The sequence below is a fragment of the Aedes albopictus genome, chromosome 3, assembly GCF_035046485.1.
Source record: "Aedes albopictus strain Foshan chromosome 3, AalbF5, whole genome shotgun sequence".
Lineage (NCBI taxonomy): Eukaryota > Metazoa > Arthropoda > Insecta > Diptera > Culicidae > Aedes > Aedes albopictus.
The window spans coordinates 12,134,194-12,148,329 of NC_085138.1; the positions used below are offsets into that span (position 1 = coordinate 12,134,194).

The 14,136-nt window shown below is 41.3% G+C and overlaps 1 protein-coding gene across 2 annotated transcripts; it reads right to left on the reverse strand.

Annotated features, from left to right (window-relative positions):
• Nucleotides 1-1,793: 1,793 nt before the first annotated feature.
• On the reverse strand, nucleotides 1,794-11,336 carry LOC134284328 (ubiquitin-associated domain-containing protein 1). Of its 2 annotated transcripts, none has more exons than XM_062843170.1 (7): nucleotides 10,591-11,336; nucleotides 5,434-5,780; nucleotides 5,093-5,253; nucleotides 4,826-5,031; nucleotides 4,309-4,765; nucleotides 3,729-3,867; nucleotides 1,794-3,655 (listed from the first exon to the last, which is right to left on the reverse strand). In XM_062843170.1, exons 1-7 carry the CDS (start codon nucleotides 10,887-10,889, stop codon nucleotides 3,501-3,503), a joined length of 1,764 nt encoding a protein of 587 aa, XP_062699154.1. In that variant the 5' UTR covers nucleotides 10,890-11,336; the 3' UTR covers nucleotides 1,794-3,500. The 2 variants fall into 2 exon arrangements, with proteins under 2 accessions (XP_062699154.1, XP_062699155.1); XM_062843171.1 differs by lacking the exon at nucleotides 10,591-11,336 and adding an exon at nucleotides 10,332-10,580.
• Between the last annotated feature and the right edge of the window lie 2,800 nt (nucleotides 11,337-14,136).

A 14,136-nucleotide genomic window follows, 5' to 3' on the forward strand; every position in this document is an offset into this window, starting at 1 on the left:
TAAACATTTCTTATGCAGTATACTAAAACTATCATGTTTTTTACGATCAATCTTTCAATGTGCCCCTCCCTCATTGTAATCCTCCTCCTCTTATGGAGGTTGAAACCACGGGCGTGAATCTTCATCACGAAAAGAGCCGCTCGTTTGATTGGTGGACACTAGCGAACCTGGTGGTGGAAAGCAAGCTTTATTGTACAGCGAGCATAGGACGGGAGCGAGGCACGCTTTGATGATTTTTTATTTCTCTAAGGAAATTCATTCCAATCGAGTTCTCCAAGTGAAAATTTTACGACTTCCACCTCGAAACTTCAAATTGTTCGAAGATACACATCTGTTCTGTGTTGAAACTCTAAATGAGGATGATTATGGTGGCTAAAAATAGCGATACAGCATACGAACGTTATTTTATCAAATTTCAACCATTTTTTCGGTTGTATTAGGCCTTTTAGGTGGATTAATCATCTTTTAAAAATTCCTAAGTTTTTATTCGTCATGATAACATTGTGTTTTAAGTAGGTTTACTAGATATGATCAATAAAATTAACTTATATTCTTAGATAGGCGATTTTGAATACTTTGACCCATTCTCACCCCCTCTAAGGGGTGAGATTGGGTCTATTTTCAATTATTTGTCGTTTAGTACGCAATTCATATAACGTGATACTTTCTTGCTAAACTATCATTACCACATAGAAGAGTATATACAATATATAAAAATGAGTTTGAAGTTCCTTTGAGGCAACAAAACTCAAGAATTGATGAAGCGATCAACATGACTCTTGCACGATTCGGTTCGTATTCGTGGTGGCTGTGTTTATATTTTCAAAAAGTTACGTATATCAACTAGAAAAGTAAGAAAATTGATAATGTACTAATTTTTCATGAGCTGGGAAGGAAATCAACACGATCGAAAATAAACCAATCTAGAGTGCGATGCAGCGATAACCTCAACAGTTGTCAAACCACCACATCTTGGCAAGACAAAGTTTGCCGGGACTGCTAGTACCAAATAAAAAGTTATTCCGACTTCAATTGCATTTGTATTTAACAAACAATCTTTGAGTATCCTTTTTTGACCCATTCTCACCCCCAACGACGGTAGTTAACTTCTTTTTGCTTCTATCTGATAAACCATTAACAAAGGTAAGTTGAAATATCTGTAATTATTGGCTATTTCTCGTCTGATATGACGGGAATTCGCGCATATGACGAAGTAGATTTCTACCCTAGCATGAAAAAAGAAGTGAGCACGGTGTGAGGCGTCGATATCATGCTACTGGAAGAACAAGGCTATCTTGGATTAATCGTATCCTGCATCATTTATCGTTAGAAGCGATTTTCTTCCATCATTGGGCATATTATTATGATATCTACATCTACGGTCAAGTTTACTCCCTTATCATATTTGCCACAAAGCGGTGTGATGCATGCGGTTTCCAATGGCGTTGAACGCCTGCTATATATAAAGCAGTTACAGCTTCAGATAATTCAAAACACTATTGATCATGGATTCAGAACAACGTGACCTCGCGCTGCGTGTCATCCCCGTTCTGGAGGACGGAGACCAGCAGGATCTATACCGGTACATCTGTAAGTACTTTTCCACCAGAATGGGCCCTTCGGTGTCGACAGAAGCAAAGAAAGAGCTAGGCATCATAATGCTGTCGAAACTGCGCGGAACCTACGCCCTGATGGCGACCCAGCGAAAGTGCGAAACATACGAGGACATCATTTCCAAAGTCGTCCGATAGGCTGTCGGAGTTGAGCTTTTGAAATAGAACCAAACGATCGGATTAAACCATGTTCGCATTTTGTTTTTTTTTTTATTTGTTTCTCCGAACTTCATCCTATCACAATATCAGTTGTTTAAATTTCTATGTTGCTTAAAATACTTCTTTGGCGTTCGCTTGTGAACTGTATTACTAGTTAGTTATTTGTTAAGAGTTCTTGTATAAATTCCCATAATGCTATTTCGTATCGAATAGATTCTCTGCGCGCTGATGGCGTTCGAATGAGTTAAAATGCGTTGATTTGCTGCGGGGTTATCCGTTTTGTGCAGAAGCGTCTCTTAATCGTTTGTATTTGGAGATTATCTCGTTAATTGGCACGCGGTGTAATTAACAATGCAATTGATTTATTTCAGTCCTACCTAATACCGCAGTGGAACAGAAGAGATGGGAAATGCGAGTAAATTCGATATCTCTGCTCTTAGTGGATGGTACTGAATGAGTTATTGACATTCTGACGAAATCTTTATAGAATCAGTAAAAAAGGTAACGAATGAATACAGATTTTTTTTTTAAATCCTTTTATTTCTTTAATGTGGAGCCAGAGTGGAATAAAACGAGCTGAATACATGGTTCTCTAGTATCGAGCGGCACATGACACCCTCTTTAGCTGAATCTATAGAGATTTTTGCATTTTGTGTCAAACAATCATTCGATTCCATTCACTCCGAGCAAAGATATTAGGGAAATTCACTTAGCCAGCGTAAACTGATTAAACGTCGCGATCACCAAGGCAATCTTTGATTATTTCATTCGCAAAATCATAAAACATTTCAAATGAGCAGAAAATCATGGCTTACGCAGCAATTTAATCTGTTTAGTGAGTATCCCTAATAAATTTATTCGCATACCACACTTGTTTTCTATCCATTTTGATGAGTTGTGTTATAGCAAAAATTAGAAAGAGAAGCTCCATCCTAGCTGTTTTTTGAGTTGATATGAGAACATCACTACTGATTGCTTCTGTGAAGAATGTGAAGAATGGAAGCACCACAAACTAGTAGATCGAAATCCTACGGAACCGGAAGTAAAGCAAAGAGAACCTACTATAGTGCGTTTGAAAGCTGGTACTACACTGAAGTTTTTTTTTACGCGGTTTTTTTTTACGCGGTTTTTTTTTACGCGGTTTTTTTTACGCGGTCCGTCCTAAAAAAAAACCGCGTTATTTCAAGACCCGTCGTAAAAAAAAACCGCGTTATTTCAAAAACCGTCGTAAAAAAAATCCGCGTTTTTTCAAAAACACGCGTAAAATAGTCAGCACCACATCTAACGTGACTTGACTTTTTTTACGACGTTTTTTGAAATAACGCGGTTTTTTTTTACGACGGGTCTTGAAATAACGCGGTTTTTTTTTACGACGGGTCTTGAAATAACGCGGTTTTTTTTTACGCGGTTTTTTTTTACGCGGGACCATTACCGTCGTAAAAAAAAACTTCAGTGTACTTCTATAGCTCACTACTGATTGATGATTCATTGATTGATTGGTGTGCTCTGAATATTCTGGAAAAGATTAACTTTTTTAAATTTTGTAAAATTTAAATCTCGTTTTACTTTTGCTTTTTCATATATTTTTGTTTTGATCAACAAATTTTGATTCTGCTCTTCCAGTTGGATGCAACAATTCCATAAATCTACTCTCTACGTGTTAATTGATTGATTTGGATGCTAGGATAGCTGTTTGCCGTTATCTGTACTAGGATCAGTTAATTTTACTCAGTTAAAGCTGTGTGCAGTATTAAATTGATTGATTGCCACAATGTGTTTCTCCTCGTGGTACGTGCGCAAGATGTGACCCAGTACCGAAGAGATATCGTTATCGCTAAGCCACATTGTCATAGTAGAGGAATTGTCCAGCATGGAGAGGAGCGCTGCGGATGTAGAAATAGAACATTGTTAGCGGATGTTATTGTGTTCGAATTTGTCTAATGAACTAACGCTTACCAATAAACATCTTTGGGTTTCCTAAGCTAATTTGTACTTGGGGTGAGGCCAACAGCACCTGCAGTATTGGAGAATCCTGAGGCAAACCGTCACGCAACTCGGTTAGGCTTTTACTTCGATTGCCCAGCAACCACTCGCACTGAAATAACCGTAAAAAGGAAATCATTTCTGAATAGGTAGCTCCTCGATCCACGATCATTTTAAATCTTAGTTGTGGCTTTCACAACCAGAGGCGCGCGCATCGTTTTTCTTTGCATTTGACGTTTCACACTAGTGCCTTCTGTTGACGACAATGTAGAACGCAGTGCTTCGTGAAGCATTTCCACCAGGTGATGATAGTGTGTAGTGGGTGATGGATTCTCACAAAACTTGTTCTAGGTATTACGTCTGTTTGTCTGTGGTTTAGCTATATTGAATCTTTGAACATTTTAAATTGCCATCTAATGAGCAAATTATGAAGTAAACTACCACCAACTAAGAAGCATTGAGTACATTGACGATAGTAGTTGTCTAAATCTCTAAGAAATACTGTCGCATAAATAGAACGCTGGCCACAAACCGGTAACAAAGGCAAACTTACCGCTGCGGCCTGGTTATTCCTCGTGGCAACCAACGCTTCCCGAACGTTCTTCTCGTTGAAGCCCATCTCGACGATGGATGCCACCATCTCCTGCGTCGGATACACATCTCGGTCCGAGTATTGCCGGATAATGTCCAACAAAACCTCCACGTGGTCAACCTTTTGACGAAACCGTTGCACGTCATCTTCGTCCGAGTCCTGATGCTGTTGTGCGCTTGCATCATCGTTGCTGGGACTACCAGCCTGTGAGGTATTGGCCGACTCGTCGATGTCTGGTTCTGCTTCAGCCAGGGGAGGAGGTCGATCTCCGGCACTGGTGGATGCTTCGTTGCCGTCATTGCTACCAGCAACCAGCAACGTCGTTGTTTGGATTGTTTTAGCGGGTGTATCACAGTTCAACAGCTTCACCGAGCTATCGTTTTGTATTAGCCAATCCAGAGCGGCTGGGAACACATTTCTGAAAAAGGAGGATGAAGTCGCATGTTCGTAATAACCGTTAAAACAGTCAGCAACATACTTGGTAATTTCCATTGCTTGATGAATTTTGTCCAACGAGAAACCCATCTCCAGCAGTGTTTCGATCGATCGGACTTGATGCCGTCGTCGGTTGACCAGCCTCTGGTTGAAGAGGGCAATCAATTTTTCCGCACAACATCCAGAGCCTATCACAAAAGCGGAGGCACGGGCAAGAGAAATGAGAATTCTACGTAGATCTTGCTGTAGCTAAAAGGATAATATAGGATCAGCTTGAGATGGTCGAATTCAAAGGTTCAAAGTATTTTACATCGGTTTGTAGCATCCCCACATTGGAATTTGTCGTTGACTGGTTAGTGCGTGACAAGGGGATGTGTTTGGTAGCTGCTAATACTTCAGCAATGGTTGGTCCTTTGAGATTCTCCTCCGTGGGTATGAAGTCGGTACGTCTCACCACTAGTAAAAATTCCTCTGTGAAACGAAATCAATGATTCATGATAAGTCATTCAGTATTATTCTGTAATCGTGTATAGTTTTAATAAGACAAGGCGTGCCGAATCCAATCGATCATTCATTTCCAAATACTGATCCATAGCATCCTTTATAACGTCAGAGAAAAAGAAGAATTCTATACCTAACCATAAAACTTACCCTCATTTCGAACACCCAGCTTTAGCAACGTGTCATCGTCCTGGAAAGTGGTCCTATTCCGAGCCCGTATCAGCTTGTACTTCCCCACGAGCTGATCAATGTCCGAGGAAAAATGCGGTAACGAAAAGGAACAACTCGCAAACTGCTCTAGCGCGCGAATTTTCAACTGACTTCCGCTGCATTCTTGGGGCACTTCAACGCATACGATGCCTCCACGTGGGCTGATGATGCGCAACAAAAGTGTCGACCTTCGGCCCAAACGTTGCCCATAGTAGCCTTCCTCGGCGGACAGGGTACAATCGGATGCGGAGCTTGTACTGGGTCGATCCAAGTGAGCGTTGCTGTGGCTGTCAAAAGAACAATGCAAGTGTTAAATTACATACAGGGCAAATGACGGCGTAATAATGCACCGGTACATGAAATCGGCATGCTCTCAACGACTGTATTTATACCGCACTGGCGATAATTAGTTTACCGAAGTCATCACTTCGTCTAGGTAAATAATAGATGCGGTAGATTGGTCTAAGATATTACATTATCTTTAGTAACATTTCATGGATTGATTGCTCTGACATACATATACGCAACAGAAACACACTTAATTTGAAATGCCGGGATATCGGCAAACAACAACATAACCGAGATCTCAGCATCATTGACAGTTCATTACTTAGGTTCGGCAACTGTTTTGCTGAGAATCAGCTAACAGATGCAGTTTTAACTGAGATATCAGTTTTTGAGTTTGCTGAGTAGTCGGGTGTGCGCGGAAAGCTGAGCCCGCGAATATTTTTTAAGTGTGTAGCGAAATAGGAAAAGTACTCTGGAAGAGTATACTAACGCATAAGCATATACCATAATGGGTTCAAACAGCGCCCTGAAAAGGGCACTGTAATAACGCATAAAGCGAAAGAGAGTCTATAGCTCTTTACCACAGCGGGTTAAGAACAACAGAATATCTTGAATATTCAGGTCTCTAAAGTCAGTTTCCCTTAATAAGTGTTTACCGAATACTCGGAAACGCAGTTGCGCAAAAACTGGACAGTTACATATCAAATGATACGAAGTTCCATAATCGGATTCACAGCTATCACATGCAAATGAATCAGCTTGGTGAATATTCGTCATGTGATAGCTGAGTCGGCAGTGGCCAGTCAATGCTTTGACCAGAATGCTGAAATTCTGCTTTGACAGATTTGTAAGATACTTCGCCACCCTTGGAGATGGCGCAGTACAATACAATTTGGTTTGACGACATGACTCCAAACTATTCCAGTATTGTCTGTGTTGAGTAGCAGCCCAGGTGTGAATCTGAAGCTTTACCCAACACTTCGATATCGGAATAGCTGGCTCAGGGCCAATAAAGTCATGTGATGCTCCAGTGCAAGCTAATTCATCAGCCAATTCATTTCCAGCGATGGAAGAATGGTCAGGTACCCATTATTCAAGGTTGTTACCGAGGTAGGCGTTGGATAACTGTCTTTGACACAATTCTGAAAAATTTCAACCTTATTCCACACCAAGACACCGAAGTGTACAGAAGCTTTTTATGTTTAATAAAACTTGTTCGTTGTTGTTTGAGCCGCGTCTGTTCATTCCGTCCAGCCCTCCCCAAACCGTATTCCTTCAGGTTATGGGCTCGTCAACGAAGGAAGGTTCAGGAATTCCGCTGCTGAACGGAACGAATTTCGAGAACTGGCGTTTTCGTGTTCAACTCTATCTGTATGCAGCGGACGTTTCGGAGGTCCTAACGAAGCCAGTCCCCGGTGAAGCAGATGCTGGAAGAGTGAAGTTCCTGCAGACAGATCGGAAGGCGGAATCTCTCTTGGTTGGATTCCTTTCCGATGAGTGTCTCGGTATAGTCCGGGACAAGGAGACGGTTCGCGATATGTGGAAGGCCCTTGAAGATACCTACGCGAAGAAGTCTGTTGTAAGTCAGACACTGCTACGAAAACAGCTGGCGACTTCGGATGAAGGAAGGAACTTCCTGGGGAAATAAAAATAGGTAGTTTGTTCCAAAAATTGTTGAAAAAATGCTGAAAAAATTCATATAATGGCAGGCAAAGAAAGCCCTTCAATTAATAACTGTGGAAGTGCTCGAAGAACACTACACTCTAAATAATTTTCACGTCCGTTTTACGTGAAATATCACGTAGCTCATCCTTATTCTGAAAACCTTAAGAGTTACGTGACATTGGCAACCTTCACTCGATAACCATGTCGTATGCACCACCATGTTTGGTCAAATCCACCTTATCTTCACGTAAATCGTTTTAATGCGTTTGTGTTAAGCTAGTATGACACTCTTTGACCAATGCCAAATATTTGACCACTTTTGACAATGATGATTAACCTGGGCTTGTTAGGGGAATATCTGTAAATAAAAAGAAAATCTCGAGTGAAAATGTCGAGTCAAGTACAAGACACTGAAGACGACCTTACAGTTGAGGTCGAAATACGTATCTGTCAAAAGATGCAAATTCTTAGTGGAATTAAAAGGAACAGTACTTAACGCGATTTTCTTTTTATTCACTTTTGACAGTTAAATTTTGACCAAGGTGTACCTGGCAAACAAAAATATTTGTCACTCTCGAAAAACGAATAGGGACAAACAGAGCCAAACAACCTGCCAAAATTTATCTGTCAAAAGTGGTCAAATATTTGGCGTCTGGGCAAAGAGTATAATAGCATCCTTAGTGTACTTCCGACTTGGAAGTCCCCGCGAAACGAAAGTTACGTGAATTTCCGGTGTGAAAAAAAAATCAATATGGCGCCGCGAAGTAAGTTGGTGCAAGAACTTCTTGCTAATTACGAGAAAATTTCTGGAAGTTTTCAAAGGTAATTTGATTGCTCAAGGCAATAGACAGTAATGAGTCGTGACTTTTCATTTACATATCAATAATTTCAGAAGCTGAAATAGATGTTATGTTTCCTGACAGTGACGGAGAACCAGTTCAGCGAGTGTTTAGAAGTTGAACTACGAAGAATTTGAATCTCAATCCTTTGGTTTGTTTGAAATCATCCAATATTGGAGAATCATTAATAAAATATACTGTTGTAGGGTGCCTGTACCAGTTATCGCACCACCTAAGAAAAACTATTTCTACAAAAATAAGAAGAAGACCGACGAATGTAAACAATAAGTCAAATGATTGATTAGTTTTAAACTTTACAGGAAAAATATAAAAACGGAGCCAAAACTACTTTTAGTATTTATTACGGCGTGTGCCAATGATAGGAACCCTGTACCAGTTATGGACACATTTGTTAATTTGGGTTCCACTTCGCACTATTTACATGCATTCCTTATGGGAGTTGCCATAACTGGTACACTATGGCGAAATAGGGTGCAAGGAGGCCGAAAAGTTAAGGAAAATGATTTATTTCTACCATAATTTGAGCAAATTGTGAAGTTTGAATGATTGCAATCATCTTTTGTGATCGTGATCTGTTGTTCACGATTTTTTTCTTGTTGATTTGTATCTTTAAAGGTTAAAAATCAACTATGGCGAATTTGAGGTACTATAGCCATAAATGGTACACTGAGCCTAATACATTTGTAAATGTAGATTTTTTAATTTAAATTAAAATGCTGATGAAGATGTTTTTCCTTAACTGTCACATATTTGTACCGGCTTGTAGCGTATTTGAGGAGACAATAGTTTTTCAATCCTTATACAATGCAATGATATTTTTTACAGTATATCCTTTTTCATTGCATTTTGTGAGGATTTTTAAACTTTTGCCTCTTTAAATACGTTGCAAACTGAAAATTTCCGGTGTAATTAAAGAACTTTATCGAGAGCTTCTAGGAAGTTTAATGTACGTTATGGTTTCGACGAGGCCGGACATTTGTTTTTCTGTCGGATACTTGGGAAGATTCCAAGCCCAGCCCCGACACCAGCACTGGACGGCACTCAAGCGAATCGTGCGCTACCTAAATAAGAGGAACAATGGACCATTGCCTGACCTTTACCCGAGACGAACAAGCAAAACCATTAGTGGGATTAGCGGATGCAGACTAGGCTACCGACACCGAAGACCGGAATTCAGTGAGTCGGTGTATCAACTGTGACCTGGTCAAGCAAAAAGCAGACGACGGTAGCAACCTCATTCAGTGAAGCAGAACATGTCGCTTTGAGCGCTGCAGCACCGGAAACAGTGTAAGATGGAACCCGTAAAAATATATGAAGACAATCGTGGTTGCATCGGCATGGCTAAAAACGCGGAGAGCAAGAGAGTGAAGCATATTGATATAAAACATCACTTTCTTCGAGATCTGGTGGCTGCTGGAAAGATTTTGGTCGAACCTATTAGTAAGCAAGTACCAAGCAGCAGACTTTTTTACGAAATCCTTGGACACTGGACGATTTGAGGAACTGCGGAAACAGATAGGAATATTCAAACGAGAGGGGGTGTTAACGAGGTAGACGTTGGATAAATATCTTTGACACTCTTGAAAATTTTCAACCTTATTCCACATCAAGACACCGAAGTGTACAGACGTACGTACACAGATGTACGTTTAATAAAGCCTTTTCGATGTTGTTTGAGCCGTGCCTGTTAATTCCGTCCAGCCCTCCCTACACCGTATTCCTTCAAATAATGAAATCAAGTAATTTTAACATCAAAATCAAGCACTACTGAATGTCCCTACAATTCATGTATTTAACTTTTATATTTGTGATGGACGCAGACTACCGATGTTTTCATGTAAATCAGACGTAAAAAATATTCATTAGTGGAAGAACATTCTAACAAAATCGTTACTTCGGCATACCGATCTTTTATTGAAAACCTAATATCCAGTCCCCGGACTGATTAATTTTACATCAGCTGGATCACAGTTACTGGCGAAAAGGCAATGAAACTTAAGGATAAAACACCGACCACGCTCTCACCTTTGACACGATGGAGAAGCGCAGTCACAACCATTCTTGCCCGTCGCCGACGTCGTGGGGTGGTCGTCGTCGTCCTGATCTACCCTACACTCCTGCCGATTCACACCCGACGACGAAACTCGAGATGCAAACCGAGCGCCAATGAATTTGCGGATACGCTTCATCATTTATGAATGCAGTCGAGAAAACACCAACTTCAAAAGTAACAATGAAGGACGAAAGAAAACACAACCTCTTTGGGTAACAAACACAAACTTACGTTGATCGATCAGCGGAAGTCGCAGCCTGCTGCTGTTGCTGTTGATGACGATGGTGGTGATGGTGATGCTTGGATGAAAAACGAAAATTTCGCGATGGACTACTGCGATGACTTGATCCCCCAGCAGCAGGCGAGGATGACGACGCATTTGTCGCTACGGACGAGCTGCTGGCACTTCCTGTGGAATTGGTTTCGCCTGCTGCTGCCGCAGCTGCACCGGATGCGTCACGTTGCTGTTTCCTGGACTGCTGCCAGCGGGCTTTCCGCTCGGCAATTTTCTCCCGCATCCACGGAATCATCGTTCGCGACGCACTGGGATGGCACTGTAACTTCTACTCTACTGGTACGACGACGGCCACGGAAACTACACATACGACGTTCCCCTAATTAGGTCATATGTAAATTTTTCACTCCGTATCCTGCCGCAAACGCATATTTGGGCCTTGTTTTCTAATGGGGAAGCAACATTGTCGATGAAGTTTCGCTTGACGCCACTATTTTGCACGCGCTACGCGTTGGTGCTACTTATTGATGTACGTAGATACATTCGATATGATATGATGGGTATTTTACCACACGACGCCTGTCTTTTCGTCCTTTTAGAACCGTAGAGACTTTTGATTCACACACACGGTGGGTCGAAAACCGAGCTTCTGATGTTCGCGCACAACAAACCAAACTGCAGAAACAATGTTTGGGAAGAGTAAACTTCCTAGCAGCACAGCATCTCACAAAACAAATGTTATGGCCTTATGGCTGTCATTTTTATGCTGACACAACAACCCACCCACTGGAGGGAGGTTGGTCTGCAATGATAGGAAAAACTCAGCTGAAAGTTTTCCTCAAAAAGTTGCACGCAAGTTCTGAAGCATGCAAGTTAATAACAGTTGTTATTCGATTTTCCCGTCCATGAATTTGTTTGCAGTTCAAAGGGATTTTCACAGCCTTGTTAACACACACCCGGATAACTGACACTGAGGAAGATTACAAGTGGTAATCGAAATACGCGTATCTGTCAAAGGATAAGCAAAACAGGGCGGAATTAAAAGGTTCAAACTGATTACACTCATGTAAAGAAGGTATTCTGTTTAGATGATTCCTCCAGACATTTTCCAGGAATTCTTCGGGAATTTCTCTAAGCTTTTCTTCTTGCATTCTTCATGGATTTTCCTGCAAATCTTTGTGGAATTTATCTTGGAATTACTGTGGAATTTTCTCCAGGAACTCCTTCAGGAATGTCTTCTCAAATTCCATCAGGGAATTCTCCAGTAACTCCTTTATGGAATTCTGGAGAAACTTCTGCAGGGATTCCTACAGGAACTCCTTCAGAAATTTCTCTAGGTGATTTTTGTGATAATTTTTTCTGGAACTCATTGTGGGACTTCTTCATAAACTTCTTTAGAGATTCCTCCAGAAAGTCCTTCAGTGATTTATCTAACTAGGGATTCTTCGGAGATTCCTCCAGGAGTTTGATTTTTTTTTGTGTGACATTTCCAAGGGGTTTTCATGGAGTTCCTTAAGGGATTTTCCCATAATCTTTCTCAGAGATACCTCTAGGAACTCCTCAAATGAATTATCTGGGAATTACCTCAGGGATTCTTCTAGGGACATTACCTGGAATTTTTGCTGGTTTTCTTCTTCAAGGATTCCTCGAGGGACTCTACAGGAACTCTTTGAAGGACTCCCTAGAACTCCTTCAGGGATTTCTCCATGTACTTTTTGAAGGCTTTTTCCAGGAATTCTTAGATTTTTTCACTTGAAGTTCTTTGAGGGTTTTTTTTTCAAAAATACCTTAAAGGGTTTTTTCCCCTAGAATCCCTTCAAGGAATTATCCACGGAGTGCTACAGGAATTCCTTCTTGAACTCCTTCTGGGATTTTTTCCTGAAAATCTTCAGGATTTCCATCAGGGATTCATTCAGGATTTTTTTAGGGATTCCTCGGGAATATCTACTAGAGCAATTCCTTCAGGAATTTATTCTGGGGTTCATTCAGAAATTCCTTCAGACATTTTTCTTAAAGTTCCGACAGGGATTTCGCCTGGAGCTGATTCAAGGATTCCTGTAGAAGATCCTTTAGAGATTGTTCCAGATAGGAGGAGTCATGGTATTCATCCAGGAAGTTCATCTTGAATTTTTGAAAGATTTTTTCAGCGATTCTTTTAGGAATCCCGGAAGGGATTCCTCTGAGAATTTCATAGGGATTCGTATTAGGAATTTCTTCACAGCCTGCCGTGTAGCCCCATGTTGTATGGGAATCCGTATTAACATGGGACAACTATGCTGCACACGGAAGTAAATTTTCCTCAGTGTTTTTTTTTTCCTGGAATTTCTCCCTGGAATTGTTGGAGATTTCTTCAGGAACTCCTTCAGGGATTTTTTTTCTCAAATTCTTTCAAAGATTTCTCCAGGAATTACTTCAGAGTTTTCTTTTCCCAGGAACTCTATTGTAGATTTCCGCAGGAGTTCTTTCAGGGGCCACTTCTGGGATTCCTCCAGGAAGGCCTTGAAGAATTTTTCACCGAATTCCTTCACAAATTCCTTCTGGAATTCTTTGAGATTTTGCCTGAAGTTCCCTGACGATTTTTCCTGGAATTTTTCGATACTTTTTTAGGGATTTCTTCAGGAATTCTGCCAGGAGTTCCTTCAGGATTTCCTCATGAAGTTCATCCTAATTGCTGGATGAATTTTCTTTTGTGATTTCTCCAGAAGTTACATCAAGAGTTCAATCAGTAGTTCCTTCTGTGGTACCTCCATGGAATTCATTGATTTGCTCCAGGATGATACGGAGCATGACAATATGGTTCACACAGGATCGTCCGGCACGGAATCCTGCTTGCTGCCGTTGGAGAGTTGCGTCAATCTTCTCCTGTATCTGGTTAAGGATCACTTTGCAGAGGACTTTGGAACGGTACACACACAGTAACATGATGCCCCGCCACAGTCAGGTCACCCTTTTTGGGTACCTTTACTAAGACGCCTTGCATCCAGCCGACTGGAAATGTCGCGGTTTCCCATATGTTGCAGAATAATTGATGCAGTAGTTGTGCGGATACTACGGGGTCAGCTTTGAGCATCTCAGCTGATATGCGATCGACCCTTGGGGCCCTGTTCGATTTCATGCTACGGATGGCTGTTTCTATCTCCTGCACTGATGGAGCTTCGGAGTTGACATGGGTAATGCGTCGAACCCTTGGCGGATCATGCTGAGGTGTTGATGGCGTGACCGACACTTGAAAAAGGTTTCCAAAGTGCTCGAACCAGCGTTTCAACTGGTCAGCCGGGTTACTGACCGCAGTAACTGTAAGGCGACGTGAAACATCGTAAATGAAAACCGCGTAAAAAAAGACCTGACTGTACTGCGACACGGTACACTACTCTGGACTTTATCTGGTGAACAGAAAGAACAGCTCAACAGAGCGCTCAAATCAACAATCAGATTGGTTTTCAATCTGTGATACGACTGCTGCGCATCGAAACTACTCCATTTTTGGACGTGATCTTCGAGCAAACTATCACAATCGCATCTGTTGCCTTCTGGGGAAGGGT